This window comes from Herpailurus yagouaroundi, unplaced genomic scaffold (assembly GCF_014898765.1).
Source record: "Herpailurus yagouaroundi ecotype Mexico unplaced genomic scaffold, PumYag 140, whole genome shotgun sequence".
Lineage (NCBI taxonomy): Eukaryota > Metazoa > Chordata > Mammalia > Carnivora > Felidae > Herpailurus > Herpailurus yagouaroundi.
The window spans coordinates 24,079,058-24,092,883 of NW_024412395.1; the positions used below are offsets into that span (position 1 = coordinate 24,079,058).

The following is a 13,826-nucleotide window of genomic DNA, read 5'->3' on the forward strand; positions in this document are numbered from 1 at the left end:
GAAGATAACAGATGGCCAAGCAGAAGGGGAAAGAAACCAACTTTAGTCTGTGACATTGAAACGCTTGAGCCTGGAATAGCAAGAGTGCCCTGACTTTCTGTGGAAATCACATGGCTTTGTGAGATCCTTTTTGTGCCCTTGCTAGGGAATGGCTAATCCTACAAGGGTAAAGCAACTGGCACTGAAATAACATTTTGAGACTCAAATACTTATGAAAAAATAAATTACCTGTCAGACCAGTAGATGTAAGCCCCAAAGACCGCAACTGAAAACATATCCACATTGCTCCCTGACAGCACCATCTCACGATTCCCTCCAGTCTCAAGGTCAATTCTTTCTATTTTGTCTGTACGAGCATCACACCAGTACAATTTGTTTTCCTAAAGATCGATTGAAAAGTAATGTTACAAGCTGTTTTGGATTAAGTGGTTTATTAAAAAAATAAGAGAACACTAAGAGTGGATTAATGCAAGTTGGCAGTTAATGCGCTTTAAATACTTAAGAAATCCAACACACCTCATAGTCAATGGAGATACCATTTGGCCATGTTATTCCCATGCTTACAAGGATAACCTTCTCGGAGCCATCTAAGCGAGCTTTTCCAATGCAGGGCATCTGTCCCCATTCAGTCCAGAACAAATAGCTGAAATGAAATTGTTGATTTATAGTAATATGCAGATAAATACAAAAAAACCCCATATTATTAACAATAAAGCAGTGACATTCATACCAATAGAACAAAAATAATACATTTTAGAAATCAACATCCATGTGTTTATATTTGTGAAAAAGAATTTTTTTATTTTAAAAAATATTTAACGATTCATAGAAATCACAAGGATGGATTCAAAATCCCTCCAGAATACTTTGCATAGGCTACTCCCTGTCTGAAATGCTTGCTCTTCTCCAACCTGTTTGCCTCATTTGCTCTTGTTCCCATTGCAAACATCATTTCCCTCAAAAATTCTTCTGTGTTCTGATTATTTTACCCTATACTCTGCATGGATTAGAGTGAAATTTACAGTGTTATCGTTCTTATATTTCTTTACAGTGTTATTTTTATTAATGTTTTTTTGCCCTCATTGGATAATAAGCTCAATGAAGACTGTGATCTTTTCTCATTTTCATCTACTATTATACCTACAGCACTAGGAAATTAGAAAAATTTTAAAATAAAAATTAGTGGGAGATAAATATTTATTAATATATATATGAATGCACTATAATTTCAGTTCTGTCCAATTACACTGATAAATGTAACCATTCTAATTTGAATTTTGTAAGTTATCTTGTGAAGCAATCATAAAACATAGATTCATACAAAAGCAGATATTCCTATTATAGTAATCACGTAATACAAAATGGAACATGGAAGAAAATGAAATACAGAAAGAAAATCCAGAGTATGCTGAAATAAAACATGTCAAAAAACTAAATGTAGAAAAACAGAAGGCATATTATTCATGCTTTCTTTTGCTCATTCGTTCAGCATACATAATATTTATATTACAATACAAAATCCATGCTTTCAGATAAATAGGATCCATTCTTTTGAAATTACGTCCACTGAAGTTTTTATTTAGCTGTCAGGAAACAGCAGTGATTAGAATTTAGAAAAATATGGCAATCATTGATTCATCCAGGCAACAATGAATGCGTATTTTGTGCATATTTGAATACGTATATATGAGTGATCATACATGAGAAAATGAGGTTGCATATAGAAAAATCAAAGATGTACATTCATATTTTGTATCCACTCAAATGTATTATTTATCCATAAAAAGATACTTAAACTACATAAAAATATATGTATTCCCTTTACGCATATTGTTTTGATTTATTTTAAAAGTTGATTTTTTTTCATGGAAATGCTGTATAAAATAAATGTGCTGGACTTTCACAACCAGATGAAAAAGAAGGTGTGGCTAGAATTCCAAGTATATTAATCCTGAAGAAGCTTTCGTTCATATTTATATGGTCTATAATTAGAAAGGGAAAACTTCGTACAAGAAATCCAACCAGCATTTTATTGGTTAGCTATAGGTTGAAATAGCCATAAAAAATCTATGTTTTCATTAAAGTTAAGATTTTTAAACTTTAATGGAGATTCTCATTGTATTAAAAAATAAAATAACTGGGAGGCCAAATTTGATGCTCCATTTAACTTTTTAAGGAAAAATTTTAATAATGCTCCTAAAATGACTAATCAATCACTGTGTCAAAATGGCAGGGGGCATAACACTGTGAAGGAGGCATTTTGGGAGCCAAGACAGACAGGTGCTTATTCAGTCTGATTGTTGTCATCTATTTTAACATACTCCAGTTTATTTTTTTTAATTTATTTTTTAATGTTTATTTATTTTTGAGAGACAGAGAGAGACAGAATGTGAGCAGGGGAGGGGCAGAGAGAGAGGGAGACACAGACTCCAAAGTAGGCTCCAGGCTCTGAGCTGTCAGCACAGAGCCTGACGCTGGGCACCAGCTCATGAACCATGAGATCATGGGAGCCGAAGTGGAGAAGCTCACTGGACTGAGCCACTCAGGCACCCCTAACATACTCCAGAGTTTAAATATGAAAGGAAATATGTACAATATCCCTTTTATTTAATAGTAATCTGCTTTCAGATGTACTAAATGAATAATACAAATATTATTTTAAAAAATAAATAAAAATATTTTGAGTGAACAGAGCAAATCAACTCATTTAACAAATTTAGCTCTGCTTCTCACAGCTATGGAAACTGTGGCTCAGGAAGTCAATCATCCAGTCACACAGCTGGTAAGAAAGGGTCAAAGCCAGGAACTTCACTCAGGCTTTACTAACCCAGGCCTGTGGTGTATTCTCTACGTTGTCTCACAAAATATAAACATAATACAATAATATAATAATCTCATATAAAATGCTACTTTTCCTTAGGTATAAGGAATTAGAACAAAGATCTTCATACTTAAAAAACACAGAACAAGCCATGAAAAAAGCCCTAGTATCAAGAAACCAGTCTCTCATTCTTTTTTCTCTAGTAGTCCCTTTGCATTTTAAATCTGTATTACTTCCATGCAGGAGGCCTGGATGAATAACAATAAAATTAAGAACTAGAATTACTCAAAATAAAACTATTGTGAGTACAGATTTTACTCAAATTTTCAGTAGTGATTAGGTAAATTATCATTATATATGAAGCCAAATCTGACTACAGGAACCACTTTTATGGCTAAACAATTTATCAACTTAATAAAACTAAAAGATTCTATACCTACTTAAGTTAAGCGGCATTTTATGAATTTCAGGAAATAGTAATTTATTTTCTCCTTAAACAAAAATTAAAAATAACAAATTGAATAGAATTAGCACCGTGAGAACCTTCAGGGATTATAACTAAATGTAGAGAAAGAACACTAAGCTTATGAAACTGCAGGGAGAAACTTATGAATAATTTAAGATAGTAATTTACATAGATGTACTTGAGATATCTTTAACGAACATAGATTCTTTGCATCTAAGTGTGATTTTTTCATGAAGGGAATAAATGAAAATCCTTATCACTGGTTTTGAGACCCCACGGAAATTAAGATTCAGTGGCAGCCTTACAGACCGATGTCCCCATTTGAGTTCAAAATTTGCTGTAGTGAAATGTTTGTTGAATTGTATGATATAATGAAGGAAACTGCCTTTAGATCCCTAGCTTGGTTAATCTAGCACTTAAGATACTTCTCAAGTTTATCCCAGACCTAGAAATTTTCAGAATTGTCAAAATCAAATGTTATGTTATATAATTGAAGTTTCTCTGGATGATCATTTGTCTTAAACTGTAAATTCCCATACTTACAGGGGCTTGCAGTTACAGATTTAAAATAAAAAAAAATACAAATGGGACATTCAAAAGTGGTTTGAAGGATTATAAGAATACTGTCAGAAATCATCATAACACAAATATCCTTATTGTCTTATGAGACACAGTTCTTGGCAGGAAAATGTGCAATGAATGCATACTATGTTCAAGTAGTAATTCCAATTAATTATTGACATTTGAAAAATAGGCAAAAGATTTAGGAGCACTGGAATTCCCAAAGGCTTAGGATACACTTAGAGTCTTCGAAAGTTTACTGAATTGACCATATAACCAGCGTACTGATGTCAGAATTACTTTACATGAAGGTATACTTATCAAAGAAAGCAAATCTTTTTCTATCACAATTAAAGTTGAAAAATATACAAAATATTATAAATGCCAATTTCGAATAAATATTTTTTGAGAAATAAAAGTAACATGAAAAAAAGCTTTGGCTTTGCTGGGGAAGGGTAAAAAGTGTGAGGTGGAAAAAGAATACTGAATAAGTCTAAATTATCATAAAAAGAATAGTATTAAGGGTGATTCTTATAGATATATGAACAATAGTGAAAAGAAACTAATTTGAATCAATCATTTTCTTTGGGTTTAAGATTCTTAATTTGACTGCTAAACTATTTCCTCTGAACACAGATCTGGGCTGCAATTTTTACAATGAACTCACCATTTTTTCCCATTCTTACATCCTTCTAGGACAGCATGATTTATATACTTTATCACGTATGCTAAACAAAGATGAGATAACCAAAAATGTCCGTGCAGGCACAAAAATAAAGATCATATAATTCTTTTATAGGCAGTTGCCTTGGTTGAGAAGATTCCTCTGCCACACCAATGGGCAATAGCGAGATACTGTATCAGCAAAAAATATAAAAAACCAAACAAACCTACAAATTAACAACACCAGCTAGCCTTTGTGTGAGCATGAGCTTTTGACAAACTGCTTGTAACTTTCAATGTCTTAGCAGTTTCATTAGAATTACTTTAAACTCATACTAATCGAGTACTTCATAGGCCAACACGTCAATGTCTCAATCTTTAAGGTACATGTAAATAACATACTATACAAATTTGAATACATTTCACGAATACATTTCACGAATGCATCCCCTCTGAGAGATATACGCTGTAATGAAGAACCTTCTCTATTCCTGTGAGTGTTTCTTTGCATTTCCTTTTCCTTCATTTATGTGCAATTTTGCTTTGAGAAAGCATTACATGGCAATCCCAAATCACTTTTCAAGTCCTGAATGTGTTACTTTTGCTTAGAGGTTCCTATAGCATAAAAAGAACTCAAGCACAGATAGAGGGACACTCTGTTAAAAGGAAGAGTCTAGAGACAGTATAACCTTGAACACTGCTTTTCTTCTTCTTTTTATTTTATTCATTTATTTATTTATTTTTGTCTGTAGTTTGGTGGATGATTCTCAAATGTATTCTTTCAGTGCAGTCACGTACTCATTCAACCAATATTAATGTTGTTATGTAATGCTAGCAGTTGTTGCTATAAAATGAACTGGACTCAGTGACCCTCATGAAACTCACTGTTTAATGGCAGAGGCAAATGGGTAAAGATTTGCCTTAAGAAAAATGCCAAAAGAAATACTTAAAACTTGCTAGGTGTAAGTCTCTAAGTCGTAAAAGTATAGGCTTCAACATTGAAAATACTGAAGTGCGATGGTGAGAGAAGTTGTCATTTCTATAAGTAACTTCAGAAATTAACTTTTCTTTTGAGCCAAAATAAAGATACAGGCCATCTGAGTCATTCTCTTTCTCTGTTTAAGTCTAAAACAGTATTTACCATTTATTCTACAGGACTTGTTCTGGTTTCTGTTATCCTTAAGTTCTATATCAGATTCCTTCTTGATTCACTACTCTGCAATATTGAGTGACACAATTGTTATGTGTAAGTCCAGCCAATACTGGAGAAATATGAGGAAAAATTCTTCACAAAGAAAAATGTATTTGGCATCTGTGATGATACAGCATATTCTGTTTATAGCCTGCACTACATTTAGTCCCTTATTTTATTTATACCCTGCCTCATTGCACACCCTCTCATTTTAACAAATATATACATATACACATACATGTCTATGTACATATATGATATTGGTTTGCTATTTACATGTTCATAGTGTTTTTCCTGAGTAAATGGTCTATATTTTATTCATTTATAGTATCTCTAATATATAATATTTGATGTTTACCTTTTATGTATTTTCCTATGAAATATTTAATACCTTGACTCCTAGAGCCTAGACTACTAGTACTCATGTGCTGATTCTTAAAACATTACACAGAAATTTCTGATTTGTTTCATGACCTCCGATCTGTCTTATCAGTCATACCCAACCCACCCTGGGTATTCCACATTGAAAGAAGCAGAGACAATTTCTATAGGTGGATAGAGAAATCAATCTTGCAAACTTCTTTTCTACCTTTTACCACAGTTTTATTGGTCAGATCCCTTTAAAAATCAAGGTAAAGTCATGCATTTGTGTGTGGCTATTTCTGGTTTCCACTGAACATGGCTTTGGTGGTCCAGACCAAAAGTTCCCTCTTGTACTAGGAGGTGGCATGACCTTTCTGTACACTCTTTCTCCTCCACCAACCCAAGAGTTACAAGGATAGCCCAGGGCACCTTGATCACTTCCAGTCCTTCTTCCCTCCTTTTAGCAAGGGGAGTAAGATCCAAGATTCACGTTTAGACGTTAAGGAATAAAGATAAAGCATATGGTAAAAGATTAGGTGAGCAAACCTAAGTTTGAAACAAGGGTGTTTGCAGAATATTTGAGAAAATTCCTAGTAAAAAATATTGTGACACTTTTCTTTCATTTGTCATTATAATTTGATTATATGCCTCTCTTATATACCTGTAGAGAAAGCTGGCTATAATTTGGGGTATAACTGTTTCCAAGTTATTTGACCATCATTGTATCTTAATCTTATATACTAACACCCTGGTTGCACCAGTATTTCAATTGCAAATGAAACTTAATTCTACTTCATTTTTATATGTGTCATCTTGCCTTAAGATAAAAGCATACTCTGAGATATGGTGTCAAAGTATGCGATACACTTGGTATCTCAACAGATGTTAAACTATTGTTAAGCTATGGTGTCTAAAGAAAACAAAATCAGAGTATTTGTGTTTCACTTAGATGTAATATACTACAAGAAGTTAATCAACTTTTTTGGTATCATGTGGTGACATACTGTGGCTTCTACTGTAGAAAGTGTTTTTCACATAAAATATATATATTGTACTTCAATTTTTTAAATGGAAGTGATGCCTTACCAAAAAAATCAATAGAAGGTAGAAACTAATTTTTCAAGCTGAAGTAAATTCATACATGCTTTCTACTTTGTATTTGGTTACATTTAAAAAAAACTTCAAGTCTCCATTGTTCAAAACAGGCTTCATGCCCACTTTTCAAGGCACAGTTATATCTTGGATTCAGCTAATTTACTCCATTATGGTTTACCTTTTCCCCTGGTAATACCACCTACCATGCTTTAACTACAAACAGAATATAAAAATGCTGTACTTTATTCATATGATAAAATTTTGACACTTAAATGTCTATGTAATATTACCTAGAAACCAATGTTTGGATAACTTTTACATGGACTGGTCACTTTTAAGCCTTTTTTTCTTTTCTGAAAAGTCAGTAAAACGTGGATAATGTATAGGGAGAAACTAATATTTCCAAGTATAATAAACATTTCCCGAAAATGTTTATTTAAAAGTTGTATCAATTCTTAATTATAAGTCCTGACAGATATCTATCCATGTGACTTAATTAACAGTTAAGAAATGTTTTTAAGAAGAAGTGAAGGTATGGAGGTAAATAATATTTAAATGAATGCCACATATGTCAAAGATTTCTTGTTTTGTGAAATAAAATATAAATCTCGTTCTGGGGGCTCAAAATTAGGAAATCCAAAAATATTTAATGAGCTCCTCAAGCCGAATCAGTGCTGAGCTCAAAGTTGCAAGAGAAATATATGGAAAATCTAAGAGACATCTGGAGAGAAGATATGACAGAAGTTAGTGACAGATAGAAATAGGTGATGAAAGGGGACCCTGGATGGCTCAGTCAGTTGAGTGTCCAACTTCGGCTCAGGTCATGATCTCAGGGTTCATGGGTTTGAGCCCTGCATCAGGCTTTGTGCTGACAGCTTGGAGCCTGGAGCCTGTTTTGGATTCTGTGTCTCCCCTCTCTCTCTCACTGCCCCTCCCCCACTTGTGCTCTGTCTCTCTGTCTCTCAAAAATAAACAAACACTAAAAATGTTTAAAAAATAAAGAAAGAAATAGATGATGAAAAACTACACTAAAGTAAATTTCAATCTTGTCAGAGCAAAAAGACATGCCATAGTTATGAAACGAAGTCACTAGACTAGAGGTAGGAGGATATGTAAATTTCTATAACAGTGGACATTCAAATAAAGATTTTCTAAAGGAAAATGGAAACATAAGTGAAGGGATGAAGATGAGATTTTGGATGTAATTCAGTAATTAAAGTAAAAAAAAAACACAACAATACATGGTAAAGGGTAAATATAGCAAGAGAGAGAATGGCATACAAAGACATATAAGGAGAGAGAGATGCAAAGGACGTATATGGAATAGGTTAGATACAGCAAGAAAACTCAGATTTAGAGAAAGTAACAGAGAAAATAAAGTCTTGAGTGGATAATCAATGGAGAAATATATCAAACAGAAGGCAAATGGTGTGAAATCTGGAAAAAATCTGAATTTGGCTATGGATAAATTTTAACAATTCTGGAAAGAAGAGAACTTCTTTATTCTAAGTTAAGAAGTAACATGCAGAGAAAAATAAGTTGCTGTGTTTTTTGTTTGTTTGTGTTTGATGTGTTTGTGTTTGTTGTGGGGGGAGTCAAATAGCAGAGATTTGATGCTATTTGGAAGAAATGGGAAAGGTTTCATTGAAAGGACTAGTTAAAGATGATAGAATAAAAGGACTAGTTAAAGATGATAGAATAGAAGAGTTACTGCATGAGATACCAGAGGAAATAAATGCCATTAGAGTGAAGAAGATTTAAGTAAGAAAGACAACTTTCTCTGAGGTTATACTCACTTATTTCAAAACATTTACAGCATGAATTCACACATCCTATTTTCTTGTACCACCACATAATCACTATCACAATTAACCACCAAATTTATTTAATTGTTTTACTACTCACTGAAAACTCTGCTATCTTCTCCCTCCACTGCTGACATTCTTAGGGACTTTATGACTCATGTTGATGGCTTTGTGAACATCTCAGTTCATGGTTCACCTCATCTGTTTCAAGGACTTCCACCTCTCCTTTGCCTCTGCCTTACATAAGCAAGGCCACACACTAATTTTAAGTAACACATGAGACAGCTCCATTTCCAATTTTACCAATTCTAAAATCATCTCTTAATTTGTTGAGTTGTCTTGGTCATTAATGTCCTAACTCCTTACTCTGACCTTAATCTGCTGCTTTTGGTTTCCTTGATTGCATCACTAACTTCTAGACCTCAGCTCCTGACTGGTAACCAAAGGTTATTCCATTACAATTCAACTTTGAGTCTGTCATCTCACGCTCCCTTTTTGACTCAATTTTTTTTCCTTTTTTTTTTCCCCTCGCTACTTCTCAACTGCTGAATGTTATTATTCAAGGTCATAGAAACATACTGATTAGATTCTAGAAATCCATCCCAGCTAAACTCATGTTGCTTTAAATCCTTTTGTTCATATTCTATTCAGCACAAGTTTCAGCAAAACTTACCTATTCATTTAAAGCTGCTAACCTTACTCATACTATCATTTATGACTTTCTTCAATTTCAGTAATTGAATTGCTAAAATATATTCTACTGCCATATCCTATCTTTTCATTCCATCTCCAAAACTAGAAGGGGGAGAGAAATTCTCCTAATTCAATGTTCCCGCTTAAATTTACCTCATCTCATCCTTTCAGTAACCAAAAAGGACATAGGTATTTGAGATTAAGATATTTCAAAAGATCTCAAAGGTAGGAAACATCTAACCTGTGGTTCCCAACTGTAGTATATACTTGGTACTCCACCTAGACACTCTCAGATCTTGTTTCCTAGTTCTATGCACTCCAGTGCACGGTTTCTGTGTCCTTTGCCTCTTACAGTTCTTACAGACACTTTTCTTAAGAGGACGTGTCCTCTTAAGCCACAACTCTTCTTTCACAAGTAGTGCTGAGAGTTAGAAATCTTGGGAGTGTATGTCTCCCAAGGGTTGCCCCTTTCCAATGCTTGGGTGGGAGTTTGAAAGTAAAGTTCCTTTGCTTTGAAGTAAATTTTATACTCCAGAGATCCACAAGTTATCAGGCTGAGACCCAGACTTTTGCTCACAGTTGAATCTTTGTTTGTCTTTCCCCTTTTCCTACTCTGCTTCTGTCTTACTTCCTGAACTGAATTCTCATTCCAGGATCTGTTTCTTGAATACCTGATGTAAGATGTAAATTTTGTACATCTGCTTTCTGGTCCCCTATTCTTCTTGTTCCACCCTATTACTTCTTCCTTGTCTAAGTTCCAACTACACTCTCTGGAACTTGCCTTCCTGTCAGTTTCTTCCCCTCTGCCTATGAACTTGTAGAGTACCTCCTCACTCCTATACTAAAGAAAACTTCCTCTATACTCTACTGTCTTCTCAACATTTCTGTTTTTCCTACTTTCCCTTCATTGCCCAAGTTTCTGTCACTGGAGACTAAATATGCTAGCTCTACTTTCTAATTATCTGTCACTTACTCATTCTTTATATTTGGCCTCTGTCTTTAGCAATTTCTGGAAATTGATAAAAATTAATAATGTCATCTCCATCATCGATTGCACATTCTGTTCTCTGCTTTAATCCCTCCTAAATTCTTTACCGCAGGCACACTGTTCTTCCTGGAGTGGTCTTCCCTTGACTTTCATGATACAGTAATTTTCTGAGGACTTGAAATGGTTATTTTTCCCTCTTTTGCCTTATTGCTGGCTTTCTTTTCCACTCTTTTAATCACTTTATCCCCTAACAATAAACATTCTCTCTCTCTCTCTCTCTTTTTTTTTTTTTTGTCTTTAGACTTCTTTTTTTCTGTACTCTTTCTTGGGTAATCTCATCCATCACCATGGTTTATTGCAGAGTCTAAACTGTTGAAATAAAACAAAGTAACTTTATATTTATGCAACTCCTGATTCCATTTATGCTCTACTGAAAATCTCTTCTCCAGAATATGCTATCTCAGGAAGAATCCAGGACTTCCAAGACTATTTTAGTTAAAAGAACAAATAATATTGTTAAGATTTTTTTTTTTTCTGGTACAAAAGATGGGATCTTTCTGAATCCAATCTTTTATTTCATATGTATTTTCAAGTTTTCTTCCCTCTCACCAACTTTGATTGGACTCCTGCTGGGCTGAAGACTTGCAGTGAGAAAGTGCCTTATTTTTTTTCTTTTCTTTCCATTTACTTCTCTTTTCTTTCTTTTAGTCTCCCCTTTACATATTTGCCTCCAGCTTTCTCAATCACTTGGCTTGAGGGTGAAGAAAAAAACCCCTCCCCCATAACAATCTGTCTCAGATGGTAACTATTTCTAAGAATTCCCCAGTTTAAAGAATGCTACAACTTCAATAAACTCATCCCACTTCTATCATTGCTTATGTGACTTATTTGGGATCAGGGATAAGGCTTAGGACAGAGGGTCTAGGACTATTTTAGATTCCACTTGGTAAACTGGAAAAAAATGTCTTCATGGTAATTCCCTTAATATGTGGGGAATTCTGTTGCCGATTTTACGGCCCCAATTTATCCCAGCTGCATCATGGCTCTTCCCTATGTAGCTATACACTTGCCAATGGCCTTTGCTTTGTTACTACCAATTCTTTGCTTATTCTATTTCTTCATATAATATAATCTTAGCCCATCTCAGAAACCTCTCTCCTTGGGGTGCCTGGGTGTCTCAGTTGGTAGAGTAACCGACTTTGGCTCAGGTTACGATCTCACAGCTCATGGGTTCGAGCCCCGCATCGGTCTCTGTGCTGACAGCTCAGAGCCTGGAGCCTACTTCTGATTCTGTGTCTCCCTCTCTCTCTCTGCCCCTAACCCACTCGCATTCTGTCTCTGTCTCTCTCAAAAGTAAATAAACATTTAAAAAAATTTAGAAAAAAAGAAACCTCTCTCCTTCAAGTCATCTACTACCCTCACTTGGATTACTTACTCTCATTATGCGTGATCTCTTTTTTCTTAAAATTCAATGTAACTTTAAAATGGTCTCATGGAAATTATGTCAACATGAGATTTAGATAGGATATTTAGGCTTGAGTCACATTGATCTAGTCTTTTTATGCCTGCAAATGACTCTCACTTTACAATATGAGATTATTATTGTAAACGAAATTTTGTATTTGTTTAGACCGTAAGTTTAAACAGAAAACTCAGTTGTGAACAGAAGCAGCCTCTTAATTATACTATCATACTTCATGGCGCCCACCAGCGTCTTTCACATAGTAAGCAGCCCTATTTTGTCAAAATGTACTGAATTGAAGGCTGAAGATGTGATGGAGATGCACTGACATGACCTCGCACACAGCGTGTGCTGCACTCGGTAAATGTGTGTGTTTTTTTATTTTGTTTTTTTTAATAAACTGACAGAAAGTAGAGTATAAATGGGTTCCTTTGCGTGATGATCTCAATCACCCTAGAGAGAAGTAGGTATATTTATATGTTAAGATGGCTATGGAGATATAAAAATATACTTAAGGAAAAGAAGACCTAGAATAACAACTTGAGGGTGTATACTAGGTTTCAAGTAGCAGATTGGCAAGTAGCAGCAGGAAGAGGCCTGCTAAACTGAACTGCATGAATCTATAATAGGCCAGGCACAAGGAAGTCGCTATCACACAAAGGAAGTGTTCGGCTTATTACAAATACAAAGGGAAGAAATTCTTTATTAGAAACCAACTCATTTCCTATGTATCTATGGGATTTCATAACACTCAAATTATATTTTTCTTGCCATTAGAATACTTATTCGCAATATAGCAAATGATCAAGTTTTCTCTATAGAGACTATAATGATTCATTGTTTGATTATAAATTAGAACTTAAAAATATATTTTTAAAATACTTTAATAGAGTACATTTTTATTTTCAAGTTTATGAGGGTGCTGTGGACACGATCAATTGAGTCACATTGTCTTATTCTTGGAAATAAACAAGATCACACCCTCCCTTCCTAGTCTTAATATGCAATGGCCTTTGTCCATGGGCACGTGGTGGTAGGCAACACACTCAACAGCAGAAGAAGTCAGATCCAGCTCAATTATTTTGTAAGCTTCCTTTCCTAATTTTTTTCCCAGCATTTTCTCATTATTGTCTACTCTTTCACTTACAGTTCTGACCTTTAAATTTTCAATACAATTTTATCCTGAAACTGTTAGAACTGCTTTTTTATATGTTTGATATTTTTGGTTATTAATTTCTGTAATGCCTACCACATTAAATGTATATGTGTAACATGTAGCACACACAAATGCATATCCATACAATGTAGCATAATTTTTGGAGATTAGAAAAACCTAACTCCCACATATCAGCTTGATAACAGAATAGTATTTAAAATAGCTGACTCAGATTCCTTATCTGTTAAGTGGAGGAAATAATAACACTCTAGGTTTGTTGTCAGCTTTTAATAGATGTGACATCTATTTACATTCCAGAAGGATAATTCACCTACTACATGAAGAACAGACTGTAGGAGTACAAGGGAATAAGATGGTAAACCACAACTGAGAAATGTTGGCAAAGGTGACAATGGCTCAGGTTATAGTGTAACAATGGAAATTATGAGAAGTATATAAAATATGAATGCATTTAGAAGCCAAAGGCAATAGAATTCCTAGTATATTGGATACAGGGCATATGAGAGAGACACCAAAGATCATACCAAGTGTTTTGACCTA

The 13,826-nt window shown here is 34.3% G+C and overlaps 1 protein-coding gene across 4 annotated transcripts in view; it reads right to left on the reverse strand.

Annotated features, from left to right (window-relative positions):
* LRP1B (LDL receptor related protein 1B) overlaps window positions 1-13,826 on the reverse strand; it is a 1,898,953-nt gene that overhangs the window by 455,195 nt on the left and 1,429,932 nt on the right. For all 4 annotated transcript variants that reach the window (XM_040474969.1, XM_040474970.1, XM_040474968.1 and 1 more), the window contains exons 38-39: window positions 517-643; window positions 229-380 (exon numbers count right to left, since the gene is read on the reverse strand). In XM_040474969.1, the coding sequence (XP_040330903.1) occupies window positions 229-380; window positions 517-643 (279 nt within the window). The remainder of the gene's footprint in view (window positions 1-228; window positions 381-516; window positions 644-13,826) is intronic.